General features: G+C 51.1%; 2 protein-coding genes across 2 annotated transcripts in view; one reads left to right on the plus strand and one right to left on the minus strand.

The window, feature by feature from the left end:
* Window positions 1–3,547: 3,547 nt before the first annotated feature.
* Window positions 3,548–12,170, plus strand: LOC137302198 (C-type natriuretic peptide-like). The gene is made up of 3 exons (XM_067971859.1): window positions 3,548–3,796; window positions 7,218–7,517; window positions 11,884–12,170. Exons 1-2 carry the CDS (start codon window positions 3,707–3,709, stop codon window positions 7,497–7,499), a joined length of 372 nt encoding a protein of 123 aa, XP_067827960.1. The 5' UTR covers window positions 3,548–3,706; the 3' UTR covers window positions 7,500–7,517; window positions 11,884–12,170.
* Window positions 12,171–16,136: 3,966 nt separating this feature from the next.
* Window positions 16,137–17,500, minus strand: part of cysltr3 (cysteinyl leukotriene receptor 3) — a 12,934-nt gene continuing 11,570 nt past the window's right edge. The window contains exon 2 of the mRNA XM_067971860.1: window positions 16,137–17,500. This exon is cut by the window's right edge and continues 499 nt beyond it. Within this exon, the coding sequence (XP_067827961.1) occupies window positions 16,950–17,500 (551 nt within the window). The 3' untranslated portion in view covers window positions 16,137–16,949.

The following is a 17,500-nucleotide window of genomic DNA, read 5'->3' on the forward strand; positions in this document are numbered from 1 at the left end:
GTTTGTGAGTGAGTGTGTGTGAGTGAGAGTGTGAGTGTGAGTGTGTGAGTGTGGTGTGTGTGAGAGTGAGTGTGTGCGTGTGCGTGTGCGTGTGCGAGTGCGAGTGTGAGTTTGTGAGTGTGAGTGTGTGAGTGTGGTGTGTGTGTGAGAGTGAGTGTGTGAGAGTGAGTGTGTGAGTGTGTGTGTGTAGGGAAGGGGGACCTGGTATGTGATGTATGTAAATTAAACAGACAGGATAAATACATCACTCGTTCTGATCATTCAGTTTAAAATTAAGAGCTCCAGATTGGGCCCGAGGGTTTATTGGGGGGGGGTGCAGAGAGGAGGGGGGGGGCAGAGAGGAGGGGGGGGCAGAGAGGAGGGGGGGGCAGAGAGGAGGGGGGGCAGAGAGGAGGGGGGGGCAGAGAGGAGGGGGATTCCGGGTATCAGGACCCAGTTCGGAGAGGAGAATATATAAAAGAGGAAGAATTCATAGACATTCCAGCAGACACTGGTCTCCGGGGTAACGCTCACACAGCAGCAGAACTGTCCCAGTCTTTTATCCCGGGAATACTTGAAGGAGCAGCAACAGTTACCATTGGTGAGGAATTTGGGATACCGGACAATACCTTTCCAAAAAGGTTACTGTGACCTTACAGAGTGACGTACTCTTGGGGGAGGAGAGGGGGAGGGGGGTCTCAGTCGGGGGGGGTCTCAGTCGGGGGGAGTGGGGTCTCAGTCAGGGGGGGGTCTCAGTGGGAGGGGGGTCTCAGTCAGGGGGGGGGTCTCAGTCAGGGGGGGGTCTCAGTCAGGGGGGGGTCTCAGTCAGGGGGGGGTCTCAGTCAGAGGGGGGTCTCAGTCAGAGGGGGGTCTCAGTCAGAGGGGGGTCTCAGTCAGAGGGGGGTCTCAGTCAGAGGGGGGTCTCAGTCAGAGGGGGGTCTCAGTCAGAGGGGGGTCTCAGTCAGAGGGGGGTCTCAGTCGGAGGGGGGTCTCAGTCGGAGGGGGGTCTCAGTCGGAGGGGGGTCTCAGTCGGAGGGGGGTCTCAGTCAGAGGGGGGTCTCAGTCAGAGGGGGGTCTCAGTGGGAGGGGGGGTGCGAGATTCTGAACACACACACCGAAGAAGGGGTCCCAGCTAAAAACAAAAGCAGAGTACAGACTCCCCACACCCTCAGCCCTTTCCATAGGAAGAGGGCAGGAGGGGCGAAACTGAGAGCTGAAGAGCAGACAGACAGCGAGAGAATGGAGATACTGCCATGGTCTAACGGGGGGGGAGTGGGGGGGGGCAGACGAGGAAGGGCTGGGAGAATCTATGAGTGAAGAGGTGACGGAGGGAGAAATAAATTGTTTTAAATCTAGGAACATAGGAACAGGAGGAGGCCGTTCAGCCCCTCGAGCCTGTTCCGCCATTCAATTAGATCACGGCTGATCTGTATCTTAACTCCATTTACCCGCCTTGGTTCTGTGACCCTTAATCCTCTCACCCAACAAAAATCTCAGCTTTGAAATTTCCAATTGACCCCCGGCCTCAACAGCTTTTTGGGGGGGAGAGTTCCAGATTCCCACTCCCCTTTGTGTGAAGAAGTGCTTCCTGACATCACCCCTGAACGGCCTGGCTCTAATTTTAAGGTTCTGCCCCCTTGTTCTGGACTCCCCCCACCAGAGGAAATAGTTTCTCTCTATCGACCCTATCAAATCCTTTAATCATCTTAAACCCCTCGATTAGATCACCCCTTAATCTTCTACACTCGAGGGAATACAAGCCCAGTCTGTGCAACCTGTCCTCGTCATTTAACCCTTTTAGCCCCACTGCAGTACTGAGGGAGCGCTGCACTGTCGGAGGGTCAGTACTGAGGGAGCGCCGCACTGTCGGAGGGTCAGTACTGAGGGAGCGCCGCACTGTCGGAGGGTCAGTACTGAGGGAGCGCCGCACTGTCGGAGGTGCCGTCTTTCAGATGAGACGTTAAACTGAGGCCCCGTCTGCCCTCTCAGGTGGATGTAAAAGATCCCACGGCCACTATTTGAAGAAGAGCAGGGGGGAGTTCTCCCCGGTGTCCTGGGGCCAATATTTATCCCTCAACCAACATCACTAAAAAAACAGATGATCTGGTCATTATCTCATTGCTGTTTGTGGGATCTTGCTGTGCGCAAATTGGCTGCTGCGTTTCCTACATTACAACAGTGACTACACTTCAAAAAGTACTTCATTGTCTGTAAAGCGCTTTGGGACGTCCTGAGGTGGTGAAAGGGGCTGGAGAAACTCTATATAAAGTTCTTTCTTTCTTGTTCCCCCCATGGTCAAATATCTACCAACACTTACCGGGCCCACATGGGGCAAGTGGCCACTGCGGTGAGGTAGAGGAGAGCAGCCGGGGCCTGTGGACCCTGTACCCCAGCGAGAGTCGATGCTTCCAGGAATTAGGAGGATGTGGGGGATGAGCAAACTGGAGAGGGGGAAAACTTTCTACAAACAAGTTTACAGGGTTTAAAATTCTCATCCTTGTTTCCAAATCCCTCCATGGCCCTCACCCCCCTCCCTATCTGTGTAACCTCCTCCATGGCCCTCGCCCCCCTCCCTATCTCTGTAACCCCCTCCATGGCCCTCGCCCCCCTCCCTATCTCTGTAACCTCCTCCATGGCCCTCGCCCCCCTCCCTATCTCTGTAACCCCCTCCATGGCCCTCGCCCCCCTCCCTATCTCTGTAACCTCCTCCATGGCCCTCGCCCCCCTCCCTATCTCTGTAACCTCCTCCATGGTCCTCGCCCCCCTCCCTATCTGTGTAACCTCCTCCATGGCCCTCGCCCCCTCCCTCCCTATCTCTGTAACCCCCTCCATGGCCCTCGCCCCCTTCCCTATCTCTGTAACCTCCTCCATGGCCCTCGCCCCCCTCCCTCCCTATCTCTGTAACCCCCTCCATGGCCCTTGCCCCCTTCCTATCTCTGTAACCCCCTCCATGGCCCTCGCCCCCTCCCTATCTCTGTAACCCCCTCCATGGCCCTCGCCCCCCTCCCTATCTCTGTAACCTCCTCCAGCCCCTACAACCCTCCGAGATCTCTGCGCTCCTCCAATTCTGGCCTCTTGCGCATCCCCCGATTCCCATCGCTCCACCATTGGCGGCCGTGCCTTCAGCTGCCTGGGCCCTAAGCTCTGGAATTCCCTCCCTAAACCTCTCCGCCTCTCTCTTAAACCTCCCTCTTTGACCGAGCTTTTGGTCACCTGTCCTAATATCTCCTTATGTGGCTCGGTGTCAAATTTTGTCTGTTTCACGCTCCTGCGAAGCGCCTTGGGGCGTTTCACTCCGTTAAAGTTGCTATATAAATGCAGGGTGTTGTTGTTGTCTGGGCTGCTGAGATGCATTTTAAATGATTCCAGTGTGAAGCAGAATATTAATCATTGAAGTGAAGTGAGGAAGATATCATCAGTCTCCATCCAAGTTGTGAGTGGGTGGGATTGGAGGGGAGGGGGAGTTTCTAAGGATAAGAGGGGGGGAATTCCCCATGGAAACCGCGTCCTCCTGAGTTTGACGTCAATCCCATCCCTTTATAAACAAGTTCACACGTGTTGGAGACAGAGTGAAACTGACCAGTCCGGAAACTGACCAGTCCGGAAACTCACTCCGGCGCAGAGAGGAACGGCGAATTTCGCAGCCAGGAAACTTCCCCCCCCCTCCCTCTCTCTCTCTCTCTCCCCCAGTTTTATTCTTTAATCTTTGTTAAATCAGTGACAAAAGATGCTCATCGCCTCGGGCAAGCTTGCTGGGATCTGCCTGGTGTGTCTGGCGCTGGTTAGTGCTCGACCCGGTAACCAGCACAGGCACAGGGTAAGTTTATCACTAACTACTGACTGACTGATTTCACTATTCCTTCTTCAGCTCGAGTTTTTTTTATAATTCCCCATCTCCGGACGGGGTGGACAAGTCCCCAGAGCCAGAGCCTCGCTCTTTCCGACTCTTGAGCTCAGAGAACAATTTAAAAACTCTGCTCCACTTTCAACTGGTCCGGTTTTTATTGTGTTGTGGAAATAAACTGTGTCCGGGGGGGGCCTCAAATCAAACTAAATGCTGAGCCTTTATATCGTTGTGTTATGGGTGTGAGACTGGTGATTTAGTGAGTACAATTGTGTTATGGGTGTGATACTGGCACTAGTGCACTAGGACTGGTAATTGTGAGTACAGTAGTGTTATGGGTGTGATACTGGCACTAGTGCAGTGAGACTGGTGATTTAGTGTGTACAATTGTGTTATGGGTGTGATACTGGCACTGGTGATTTAGTGAGTACACTAGTGTGATACTGGCACTAGTGCACTAGGACTGGTAATTGTGAGTACAGTAGTGTTATGGTTGTGATACTGGCACCAGTGCACCGGGACTGGTGATTCAGTGAGTACAGTCATGTTAATGGTGTGATACAGTAGTGTTAATGGTTAATGGCTCCAGTGCACCAGGACTGGTGATTCAGTGAGTACAGTCATGTTATGGGTGTGATACAGTAGTGTTAATGGTTAATGGCTCCAGTGCACCGGGACTGGTGATTCAGTGAGTACAGTCATGTTATGGGTGTGATACAGTAGTGTTAATGGTTAATGGCTCCAGTGCACCAGGACTGGTGATTCAGTGAGTACAGTCGTGTTAATGGTGTGATACAGTCGTGTTAATGGTGTGATACAGTCGTGTTAATGCTGTGATACAGTCGTGTTAATGCTGTGATTCAGTGAGTACAGTCGTGTTATGACTGTGATACTGGCACCGATACCCCACAGTCGGCAAAGCTCTAAATTAATTTCAATAAATCGGGTAATTTCTGGACTCGGACCAGATAACCCTCCCACAATCACAGTCCTGAAACAAATCTGTGAACTTTCAGGGCAACTAGGGATGGGCAATAAATGAGCTTTGTCCCAGTGTCAGCCACATCCCATGGGCGGGTTAAACAGATGTTACTGGAGGCTCCCTGAGCCTATTCTGACATCCCCTGCTAATTTAATGGCAGTCTCCACCCATTTATTTTGAACGGTTTATCACTTGCACTGAAACAGGGCAGAGAGCGTCTTATCAACGGCACGAAGTCCTGATCTGATAACAGTTCCAGTGGTAATTTCTGGGTGATCGATCTTAGAGAGAGAGCCAATACGTAATAATCACATTTTTGAGGTAAATTTAATTTGTTTTTGTGGTGAGTAAAATAGGAACAGGAGGAGGCCATTCAGCCCCTCGAGCCTGTTCTGCCATTCAATTAGATCACGGCTGATCTGTATCTTAACTCCATTTACCCGCCTTTTCTCTGTAACCCTTAATCCCCTCACCCAACAAAAATCTATCAATCTCAATCTTGAAAGCTCCAATTGACCCCCAGTCTCAACAGCTTTTTGGGGGGAGAGAGTTCCAGATTCCCACTCCCCTTTGTGTGAAGAAGTGCTTCCTGACATCACCCCTGAACGGCCTGGCTCTAATTTTAAGGTTCTGCCCCCTTGTTCTGGACTCCCCCCACCAGAGGAAATAGTTTCTCTCTATCGACCCTATCAAATCCTTTAATCATCTCAAACCCCTCGATTAGATCACCCCTTAATCTTCTACACTCGAGGGAATACAAGCCCAGTCTGTGCAACCTGTCCTCGTAATTTAACCCTTTTAACCCCGGTATCATTCTGGTGAATCTGCGCTGCCCCCCCTCCAAGGGCAATATATCCTTCCTGAGGGGCGGGGCCCAGAACTGAACCCAGTCTCTCCAGATGGGGTCTAACCAGAGCCTCTGAACAACTGAAACATCACTTCCTCCCCTTTGTATTCCATGAATTGAAATTAAACCTATGGGTTATTATTTGCCAATGAGGATATATGGTTTAAGGGTCTCCAAAGTACCAGAGATCCCAACAGGGAGGGTGTGTTTACCTGATCTAGAGTGTAAAAAGCCCCTCATGAGGACACACCTCAATGAGCATTGGTGCAGGTTGGCAAAACCAAGGTTTAGGGACCCCCTCCTACCCCAACCGTGCAGAGGGATATTGCCGGAGATTAACCGTCTGAAACCACATGGCCTGCCAGCACAAGGCACCGGGCTGCTTCCCCCCGCCCACCCAGCCAAGGCTCACCCCAGCACAACAGCAGGATTATTTGTAGCGTCAGCCGTGGCTCAGTGGGCAGCACACTCGCCTCTGAGGCAGGAGGTCGTCCCACTCCAGAGACCCGAGCCCCATAATCCAGGCCGACACTCCCAGTGCAGTACTGAGGGAGCGCTGCACTGTCAGAGGGGCAGTACTGAGGGAGCGCTGCACTGTCGGAGGGTCAGTACCGAGGGAGCGCCGCACTGTCGGAGGGTCAGTACCGAGGGAGCGCCGCACTGTCGGAGGGTCAGTACTGAGGGAGCGCCGCACTGTCGGAGGGTCAGTACTGAGGGAGCGCCGCACTGTCGGAGGGTCAGTACTGAGGGAGCGCCGCACTGTCGGAGGGTCAGTACTGAGGGAGCGCCGCACTGTCGGAGGGTCAGTACTGAGGGAGCGCTGCACTGTCGGAGGGTCAGTATTCAGGGAGTGCTGCACTGTCGGAGGGTCAGTACTCGGAGTGCTGTACTGTCGGAGGGGCAGTACTGAGGGAGCGCTGCACTGTCGGAGGGTCAGTACTGAGGGAGCGCTGCACTGTCGGAGGGTCAGTACTGAGGGAGCGCTGCACTGTCGGAGGGTCGGTACTGAGGGAGCGCTGCACTGTCGGAGGGTCAGTACTGAGGGAGCGCCACACTGTCGGAGGGTCAGTACTGAGGGAGTACTGCACTGCCGGAAGTGCCGTCTTTTGGATGAGACTTTAAACCGAGGCCCCGTCTGCCCTCTCAGGTGAATGTAAAAGATCCCACGGCCACCATTTCGAAGAAGAGCAGGGGGAGTTCTCCCCGGTGTCCTGGGGCCAATATTTATCCCACAACCAACATCACTAAAAACAGATGATCTGGTCATTATCACATTGCTGTGTGTGGGATCTTGCTGTGTGCAAATTGGCTGCTGCGTTTCCTACATTACAACAGTGACAAAAGTACACCATTGGCTGTAAAGTATTTGGGACATCCTAATTGGATAGCTGTTTCAAAGAGCCAGCACAGGAATGATGGGCCAAATGGCCACAGAATCTGTGCCATAAGGTTCTGTGAGTGTTCGAAATGGCCAGGAGACAGAAGTTTTGAGATTCTCCGATCTTGACTTTCGAGAACACAAACCATGCAAAACGTTTGACCTTTGACACTCTTCCTCCCATCAGACACTTGCCAGTGCGCTGGGCGACGAGCTGCCCGCTGACCAGAGTGACCGGGTCTCCGCAGAGGACAACCAAAGTCCCCCGGCCATGGAATCCCAGCAGAGACACCAGCGGGGAACAGTCACCGACCCCCAGTCCAGCACCAACCGCGTCTGGCTCAGATTCTTCAACGATTTCATGAACAACCAGAAAATGTTCCGCGGCAGAACCAAGAAAGTGACGTCGAAAGGGTGTTTCGGGATGAAAATGGACAGGATTGGTTCAATGAGCAGCCTGGGATGTTGAAAAAAAAATCTCTAAATGGTTAGTATCGAACCTTTCTATGCCAACCGTCCTCCATTACTCATCCCCCATGGCCTTCGCCCTACAACGCTCCGAGATCTCTGCGCTCCTCCAATTCCGGCCTCTCGCTCATCCCCCGATTTCCATCGCTCCACCATTGGCGGCCGTGCCTTCAGCTGCCCGGGCCCTAAGCTCTGGAATTCCCTCCCTAAACCTCTCCGCCTCTCTCTCCTCCTTTAAGATGCTCCTTAAAACCTACCTCTTTGACCAAGCTTTTGGTCACCTGTCCTAATATCTCCTTCTGTGGCTCGGTGTCAAATTTTGTTTGATAATCGCTCCTGTGAAGCGCCTCGGGACGTTTTACTACATTAAAGGCGCTATATAAATGCAGGTTGCTGTTGTTATCACTGAGTTTCAAATCCCAGTGCACTTCCTGAATAATTCCTCCCCTCCTCTCCCAGCATTCTGTTCGAGACCTGGATCTCAACACGGTTCGTACTAGATGTAGGGTTAGCAATCGGCAAAAACGTCAGTCACAGTATAGGGTTGGGCAGTCCGTTCGAATACTGGACATCACATCACCCCGGGTCGGCATCAAACACTCCCAGGGCAGGTACAGCACGGGTTAGATACAGAGTAAAGCTCCCTCTACACTGTCCCATCAAACACTCCCAGGGCAGGTATAGCACGGGTTAGATACAGAGTAAAGCTCCCTCTACACTGTCCCATCAAACACTCCCAGGGCAGGTACAGGGTTAGATACAGAGTAAAGCTCCCTCTACACTGTCCCATCAAACACTCCCAGGGCAGGGACAGCATGGGTTAGATACAGAGTAAAGCTCCCTCTACACTGTCCCATCAAACACTCCCAGGGCAGGTATAGCACGGGTTAGATACAGAGAAAAGCTCCCTCTACACTGTCCCATCAAACACTCCCAGGGCAGGTACAGGGTTAGATACAGAGTAAAGCTCCCTCTACACTGTCCCATCAAACACTCCCAGGGCAGGTACAGGGTTAGATACAGAGTAAAGCTCCCTCTACACTGTCCCATCAAACACTCCCAGGGCAGGTACAGCACAGGTTAGATACAGAGTAAAGCTCCCTCTACACTGTCCCATCAAACACTCCCAGGGCAGGTACAGGGTTAGATACAGAGTAAAGCTCCCTCTACACTGTCCCATCAAACACTCCCAGGGCAGGTACAGGGTTAGATACAGAGTAAAGCTCCCTCTACACTGTCCCATCAAACACTCCCAGGGCAGGTACAGCACGGGTTAGATACAGAGTAAAGCTCCCTCTACACTGTCCCGTCAAACACTCCCAGGGTAGGTACAGCACGGGTTAGATACAGAGTAAAGCTCCCTCTACACTGTCCCATCAAACACTCCCAGGGCAGGTACAGGGTTAAATACAGAGTAAAGCTCCCTCTACACTGTCCCGTCAAACACTCCCAGGGTAGGTACAGCACGGGTTAGATACAGAGTAAAGCTCCCTCTACACTGTCCCGTCAAACACTCCCAGGGCAGGTACAGGGTTAGATACAGAGTAAAGCTCCCTCTACACTGTCCCGTCAAACACTCCCAGGGCAGGTACAGGGTTAGATACAGAGTAAAGCTCACTCTACACTGTCCCATCAAACACTCCCAGGGCAGGTACAGCACGGGTGGGATATTAAAGGGTCCCTGTTAAGTGATTTTTACTTGCTTTGCAATCAAAGTGTAGGAATAATGCGTTTGGAGTGACATTTTGGATAGTAAATGCTGATAGCCTCATTAACTGGTCGGAAACAAGTTAGCAGAAGGACACAAATATCTGAAAGATTCTCTTGCAGAATGCAGCAAATAAATTCTGAGCGACCAGCCACATCTCATCATTTAAAGAAAAAATATTGATTCTCGGGATGTCGGTGATGCTGGCGAGGCCGGCATTTATTGCCCATCCCTTCTTGCCTCATGAGAAGGTGGTGGTGGGCCGCCTTCTTGAACCGCCGCAGTCCTTGGTGTTAGGTCAGGTGACTCCAGGATATTGACCCAGTGATGGTGAAGGAAGGGCAGTGATATCTTGCACTGAGATGATTGGCCTCCAACAACCACAATCACCTCCATTTACATCGGGTCTGCTCCCATTTCCCTTTACCTCCATTAATGTGAGTTCTCCGAGTGGCTCCTTGGTGCCACTAATTGATGATTTGAATAGTGACAGAACCCCTGGCCTGTACAAACCCACCCCCCACTGACCCCCGTTTGGTTCCTCGCCTACCTGCCTGTTTTTCCCTCACGAAAAGCTTACCCACAACACTTGGCATGGCAGAATGGCCAAGCAAATATATAGACAGAAGCAGATACCCAGTATCGCACGGTGTGTTAAATGACATCGACAGAAGCAGTTAAACAAATCTGCGTAATTGCATAGTGTAGTAAACAGTGAGGAGGATAGTGATAGACTTCAAGAGGATATAGACAGGCTGGTGGAATGGGCGGACACGTGGCAGATGAAATTCAACACTGGGAAGTGTGAGGTCATACATTTTGGTAGGTAGAATGAGGAGAGGCAAAATAAACTAAAGGGCACAATTCTAAAGGGGGTGCAGGAACAGAGAGGTCTGGGGGTATATGTGCACAAGTCATTGAAGGTGGCAGGGCAGGTTGAGAAAGTAGTTAAAAAGGCATACAGGATCCTGGGCTTTATAAATAGAGGCATAGAGTACAAAAGCAAGGAAGTCATGTTGAACCTTTATAAAACACTGGTTCGGCCACAACTGGAGTATTGTGTCCAATTCTGGGCACTGCACTTTAGGAAGGATGTGAAGGCCTCAGAGAGGGTGCAGAGGAGATTTACTAGAATGATTCCAGGAATGAGGGACTTCAGTTACGTGGAGAGACTGGAGAAGCTGGGGTTGTTCTCCTAGGAGCAGAGATGGTTAAGAGAATAATTAAGAGAGATTTGATAGAAGTGTTCAAAATCATGATGGGTTTAGATAAAGTAAATAATGAGAAACTGTTCCCATTGGCGGAAGGGTCGAGAACCAGAGGACACAAATTTAAGGTGATTGGCAAAAGAACCAAAGGCGACATGAGGGAAAACATTTTTACACAGCGAGTGGTTATGATCTGGAATGCGCTGCCTGAAAGGGCGGTGGAAGCAGATTCAATCATGGCTTTCAAAAAGGAATTGGATAAATACTTAAAGGGAAAAGATTTGCAGGACTACGGGGAAAGAGCGGGGGAGTGCGACTAACTGGATTGCTCTTACAAAGAGCCGGCACAGGCTCGATGGGCCGAATGGCCCCCTTCGTTGCTGTAACTCTCCTATGATTCTATGATAGGGAAGGGGCAGGATTTACAAACAGCAAGTGCTGGCACGATGTGAATGGCCAGTCTTGCAGTCAAAGATCAAAAAATGCTGGTGGGATATGACCTCCCCACGACCTCCCCAACTCAAAATAAGACCCAAAAGGAAGAGAGTGTTAATCTAAATGCTGTTATAAAGTTACATTCTATGAGTTGCAGTTCAATCTCTTCATTCAGTTGACATAAGAAAGAACTTGCCTTTATATCGGGCCTTTCACCACCTCGGGACGTCCCAAAGCGCTTCACAGACAGTGAAGTATTTTTTTTGAAGTGTAGTCACTGTTGTAATGTAGGAAACACGGCAGCCAATTTGCGCACAGCAAGATCCCACAAACAGCAATGTGATAAACGACCACATCATCTGTTTTTAATGATGTTAGTTGAGGGATTAATATTAACCCCAGGACACCGGGGAAAACTCCCCTGCTCTTCTTCGAAATGGTGGCCATGGGATCTTTCATGTCCACATGGCCTCAGATTAACATCACATCCAAAAGACAGCGCCTCCGACAGCGCGGCGCTCCCTCGGCACCGACCCTCCGACAGCGCGGCGCTCCCTCGGCACCGACCCTCCGACAGCGCGGCGCTCCCTCGGCACCGACCCTCCGACAGCGCGGCGCTCCCTCGGCACCGACCCTCCGACAGCGCGGCGCTCCCTCGGCACCGACCCTCCGACAGCGCGGCGCTCCCTCGGTACCGACCCTCCGACAGCGCGGCGCTCCCTCAGTACTGCACTGGGAGTGTCGGCCTGGATTTTGTGCTCAAGTCTCTGGAGTGGGGGCTCGAACCCATGACCTTCTGACTCAGAGTCGAGAGAGAGAGAGAGAGAGAGAGCTCCCCACTGAGCCCCGGCTGACACATACCTAATGTGGTGGGTCGTTCGGGGTGTGTAGTTCGGGGTGTGTAGTTCGGGGTGTGTAGTTCGGGGTGTGTATTGGAGTGTGGTTTGGGCTGATACTCTGAGGGGTGTGAGGTGTACCCCAGACTTCTCTGTTGCTCTCCATCACATTAATGCTCATTTCCTTCTATTCCCCAGGTCCTGACCCCAGACGATGGGCTGATGAACAGTATCTCTGATCGACGGCCTTAACTAGAATCTTTCAAAAACATTCCGACCCCTGGTGCCCCTGGGACCAGTTCGATAAAAAGGAAACTGCTTTCTGATTGGAAATGAATATGTGTTATTTTTTGAAGTAACCTGTTCTGGACATAAAGTGGCTGTGCTCTGCTCTGTATAACTGTGCTGCGTTATTTATGTACCTGTTTACAGATATTTATGGTTATTTATAAAAATCCTGCAGTTACTGTGGGCGTTGTCCCATATGCCTGTTTGAAAATAATTATTATGAATTCCTGGACAATAAGATGATATTGTAGAAGTGCCGATTACTATCAATCAGCATTGTTACTATCAATCAATTGTTAATACCATCAATCAGTATTATTACTATCTATCAATCAGCATTCTATCAATCAGCATTATTACCATCAATCAGCATTACCAATCAGTATTATTACCATCAATTAGCATTATTACAATAATCAACATTACTATCAATCATTATTACCATCAATCAGCATTATTACCATCAATCAATCAGTATTATTACCATCAATCAGCATTACCACCATCATCCAATCATTACTACCAATCAGTATTACCACCAATCAGTATTATTACCATCAATCAATCAGTATTATTACCATCATTCAATCATTATTACCATCAATCAGTATTACCACCAATCAGCATTACCATCAATCAATCAGTATTATTACCATCATTCAATCATTATTACCATCAATCAGTATTACTACCAATCAGCATTATTAAAGCCCATGGGATTAAAGGGACAGTGACAGCGTGGATACAGAACTGGCTCAGAGACAGAAAGCAGAGAGTAGTGGTGAATGGTTGTTTTTCAGACTGGAGGGAAGTTTACAGTGGTGTTCCCCAGGGGTCAGTATTAGGACCACTGCTCTTTTTGATATATATTAATGACCTGGACTAGAGTATAGAGGGTATAATTTCAAAGTTAGCAGATGACACGAAACTCAGAAATGTAGTAAACAATGTGGAGGATAGTAACAGACTTCAGGAGGACAGAGACAGACTGGTGAAATGGGCAGACACATGGAGGATGAAATTTATCGCAGAGAAATGTGAAGTGATGAATTTTGGTAGGAAGAATGAGGAGAAGCAAAATAAACTAAATGGTACAATTTTAAAGGGGGTGCAGGAACAGAGAGACCTGGGGGTGAATGTACACAAATCTTTGAAGGTGGCAGGACAAGTTGAGAAGGCTGTTAAAAAAGCATATGGGATCCTTGGCTTTATTAATAGAGGCATAGAGTACAAAAGCAAGGAAGTTATGCTAAACCCTTTATAAAACACTGGTTGGGCCTCAGCTGGAGAATTGTGTCCAATTCTGGGCACCGCACTTTAGGAAGGATGTGAAGGCCTTGGAGAGGGTGCAGAGGAGATTTACCAGAATGGTCCCAGGGATGAGGGACTTCAGTTATGTGGAGAGACTGGAGAAGCTGGGATTGTTCTCCTTAGAGCAGAGAAGGTTCAGGGGAGATTTAATCGAGGTGTTCAAAATCATGAAGGGTTTTGAGAGAGTAAATAAGGAGAAACTGCTTCCAGTGGCAGGAGGGTCGGTAACCAGAGGACACAGATTTAAGGTAATTGGCAAAAGAACCAGAGGGGGAGATGAGGAGAATGTTTTTATGCAGTGAGTTGTTCTGATCTGGAATGCGCTGCCTGAAAGGGCGGTGGAAGCAGATTCAATAATAACTTTCAAAAGGGAATTGGATAAATACTTGAAGGGGAAAAATTTGCAGGGCCACGGGGAAAGAGCAGGAGGAGTGGGACTAATTGGATAGCTCTTTCAAAGAGCCGGCACAGGCACGATGGGCCGAATGGCCTCCTTCTATGATTCCATTTCTGTGAATCAACCGTCAATGGTCACCAATACAGCCAATCAGTGCTATTACTATCAATCAGCAGTAGTAAAGCTCCACTTAATCTGCCCAAACAACGTACCACAGCTCCAACCTCAGAGAGTGGCCCCCCTCACCGCACCTGCGAGTGTTAAACTAACACTGAATCAGGGCAGTGAGGAGCCTGTTTGTCTGGTTGCTGCTGTTATCCTCCCAATTGTAAACAATTTTACAACACCAAGTTATAGTCCAGCAATTTTATTTTAAATTCACAAGCTTTCGGAGGCTACCTCCTTCCTCAGGTTTTTGTGTTGATTCTATTGTTCTGGTGTATCACACATACAATGACAGCTGTCAAACCAGGCTGAAGTTGAAAAAGTTTATTTACAATATTCAGTCAGTTTAGGGACAGTTACACAATTGGCTGGTTTCACACCTCGTGGGATTTCCACGTGGGAGAATGGTGAGTACGTCAACACCACACACTTAATCACAAAGTGTTCACTATTACTCTGCACCTGATATACAGGATATGGAAATTAAGAATGTTCATTTCACCACCACCTTTCACCACCTCAGGACGTCCCAAAGAGCTTTACAGCCAATGAGGTACTTTTTGAAATGTTGTAATGTAGGAGACGCTGCAGCCTGTTTGTGCACAGCAAGATCCCACAAACAGCAGGTAATCTGTTTTAGGTGTTGGTTGAGGGATTAATATTGGCCCCAGGACACCAGGGAGAACTCCCCCTGCTCGTCTTCCAATAGTGGTCGTGGGATCTTTTACATCCACCCGAGAGGGCAGACGGGGCCTCGGTTTAATGTCTCGTCCGAAAGACGACACCTTGGACAGCGCAGCGCTCCCTCAGTACTGACCCTCCGACAGCGCGGCCCTCCCTCGGTACTGACCCTCCGACAGCGCGGCCCTCCCTCGGTACTGACCCTCCGACAGTGCGGCGCTCCCTCGGTACTGACCCTCCGACAGCGCAGCGCTCCCTCAGTACTGACCCTCCGACAGCGCGGCGCTCCCTCAGTACTGGCACTGGGAGTGTCGGCCTGGATTTTGTGCTCAAGTCTCTGAGTCAGAGAGACCACAGAGCCAAGGCTGACGCCAAACTATTCCATCAAAGCAAATCCCTCTCAAATCCTAACTGTCACATCAAACCCCAAACCACTAAGACCCTAACTCTCCAATGAATCTCATCTCTCGAAGCCCAACCCTCCCGTAACCCATCCCTCCCGTAACCCATCCCTCCCGTAACCCATCCCTCCCAACTCTCCCATACCCCAACCCTCCATCGTTAGCTGATCACCCATGGTGTGCCTCGTGGTAAGTTACGGCAGCTGCCTGGATTGTTAAACCATCAACACACAATGGGGTTGATGTTAAAGTGACTGTTTGCTTTGTGTGGAATCTGCTCTCTGCCGATTCCACGGATGTTCCCAGTTGCGCCTCATGTGAATTCCGTCGGAAAGCTGCCGGTGTATTTGGAGTCAATTGGTGAGGGCGGGTAATCCAGACAGATCCTGAACTGAGCCCCGCCGGGAAAAGTTAGAGCGGGGGGGGCAAGAGGAGATCGCGAGGGGGGGGGCAAGAGGAGATCGCGAGGGGGGGGCAAGAGGAGATCGCGAGGGGGGGGGCAAGAGGAGATCGCGAGGGGGGGAGGGCGAGGGGGGGCAAGAGGAGATCGCGAGGGGGGGGGCAAGAGGAGATCGCGAGGGGGGGGCAAGAGGAGATCGCGAGGGGGGGGGCAAGAGGAGATCGCGAGGGGGGGGCAAGAGGAGATCGCGAGGGGGGGGCAAGAGGAGATCGCGAGGGGGGGGCAAGAGGAGATCGCGAGGGGGGGCAAGAGGAGATCGCGAGGGGGGGGCAAGAGGAGATCGCGAGGAGAGATCGCGAGGGGGGGGGCAAGAGGAGATCGCGAGGGGGGGGCAAGAGGAGATCGCGAGGGGGGGGCAAGAGGAGATCGCGAGGGGGGGGCAAGAGGAGATCGCGAGGGGGGGGCAAGAGGAGATCGCGAGGGGGGGGCAAGAGGAGATCGCGAGGGGGGGGCAAGAGGAGATCGCGAGGGGGGGGCAAGAGGAGATCGCGAGGGGGGGGCAAGAGGAGATCGCGAGGGGGGGGGCAAGAGGAGATCGCGAGGGGGGGGCAAGAGGAGATCGCGAGGGGGGGGCAAGAGGAGATCGCGAGGGGGGGGCAAGAGGAGATCGCGAGGGGGGGGGCAAGAGGAGATCGCGAGGGGGGGCAAGAGGAGATCGCGAGGGGGGGGGGCAAGAGGAGATCGCGAGGGGGGGGGGCAAGAGGAGATCGCGAGGGGGGGGGGCAAGAGGAGATCGCGAGGGGGGGGGCAAGAGGAGATCGCAGGGGGGGGGGGCGAGAGGCGAGCTAAGTGTTACCGCCCAATGGGAGCAGGGAAGAGAGCTGTAAATCACTCCCCAATATATTATTCTGCTGCGAAGATGAACCAATTTTAAAGTTGGCTGTAATTAAAGACACCCTGAAATAGCAACACAGGAACTGGAGGAGGCCATTCAGCCCCTCAAGCCTATACCGCCATTCAATGAGATCCTGGCTGCTCTGTATCCTAACAGGATGTGCCTGGCTGCGATGGCCTCAGAGCTGAATAACGCGTCGACAATCACCGTCTAGACACCCAGTTTACCAATGGCCATTTTGCGCGAGGTGCAGGGGGTTGGGGGGTGAGGGGTGGGGTCAGTGAATCCCAGCGAGTGTCAGCAGCTACAGGACAGGAGAGAACTGGGGAACTAAATAAAAACAAATCTAATGCTTAAAAAAAAGTGATCAAAAAATGGGAGTGAAAGTTTTCAAACTTTAAAAATTGCCGCTCATTTTATACCAAAAATAAATCGTTCAGGTGAGATACATCATTTGTGTATTTTTTCTATAATTTATAACAGAATCGTTATAAAAATATATGGGGTAAATTCACTGATTCCACAGTACCAGCTGGAGGCCACACTTGATGGGAGCACGGGTCAGAGAATTGGTGCTGTTGTGCACTAGCCCTAACTCCAACCTGGACTTCCGTTCAGCACGGCCCCCTGCTGGATACGCTGAATGTGCCATTTTTTTTTTCAATTTTGGCTGCAGTGCCACAGGGCAGATGCTTTGCATTCGCTATGAGTCCCTCAGCATTGCCATCATTGGTTCTGCTGCTGGGAACGCTCTCGGTAGACGACACTCCCGGAGGACGCCGATCTCACGGAGAGCTGGCGTGACTTGAGCAATGTCGACGTCTTGATGGTATTTCGGAAGTTCTCCCCGACAAAGTAGTAGAGCAGCGGGTTGAGGCAGCTGTTGGCCGCGGCCAGGCAGATTGTCACCACGATAACCTTTTGCATGACGATGGTGAAGGGCTGGCAGAAACGTTCCTGCACCATGAGATGGAGATGGACCGTCCTGATCACGTGATACGGCAAGAAGCAGAAGAGGAAGGACATCAGCACGATGACGATCATGTAGATGGATCTTTTGCGGGTTTGTATGTTCTTCTGCAGCACCCCGCCTGAATCGCGCAGGCGCTGGATGATGCGGCTGTAGCAGACGATTATCGTGAGGAAGGGTAGAAGGAATCCAACAACCAGAGCCATGTAGTTCATCTTCAGGATCTGTGCCCAATCCATATTCTTCGGCTCAAAGCAACGATACTTACCTTCCCTCAGGTGGGGGGAAGTTAGCAGGAAAGGGACTG

This window comes from Heptranchias perlo, chromosome 35 (assembly GCF_035084215.1).
Source record: "Heptranchias perlo isolate sHepPer1 chromosome 35, sHepPer1.hap1, whole genome shotgun sequence".
Taxonomy (NCBI): domain Eukaryota; kingdom Metazoa; phylum Chordata; class Chondrichthyes; order Hexanchiformes; family Hexanchidae; genus Heptranchias; species Heptranchias perlo.

Coding starts and splice junctions, on each gene's coding strand:
- LOC137302198 (XM_067971859.1), top strand. CDS start 3,707: ATGCTCATCGCCTCGGGCAAGCTTGCTGGGATCTGCCTGGTGTGTCTG. Junction 3,797..7,217: donor GTAACCAGCACAGGCACAGG/GTAAGTTTATCA, acceptor TCCTCCCATCAG/ACACTTGCCAGTGCGCTGGG.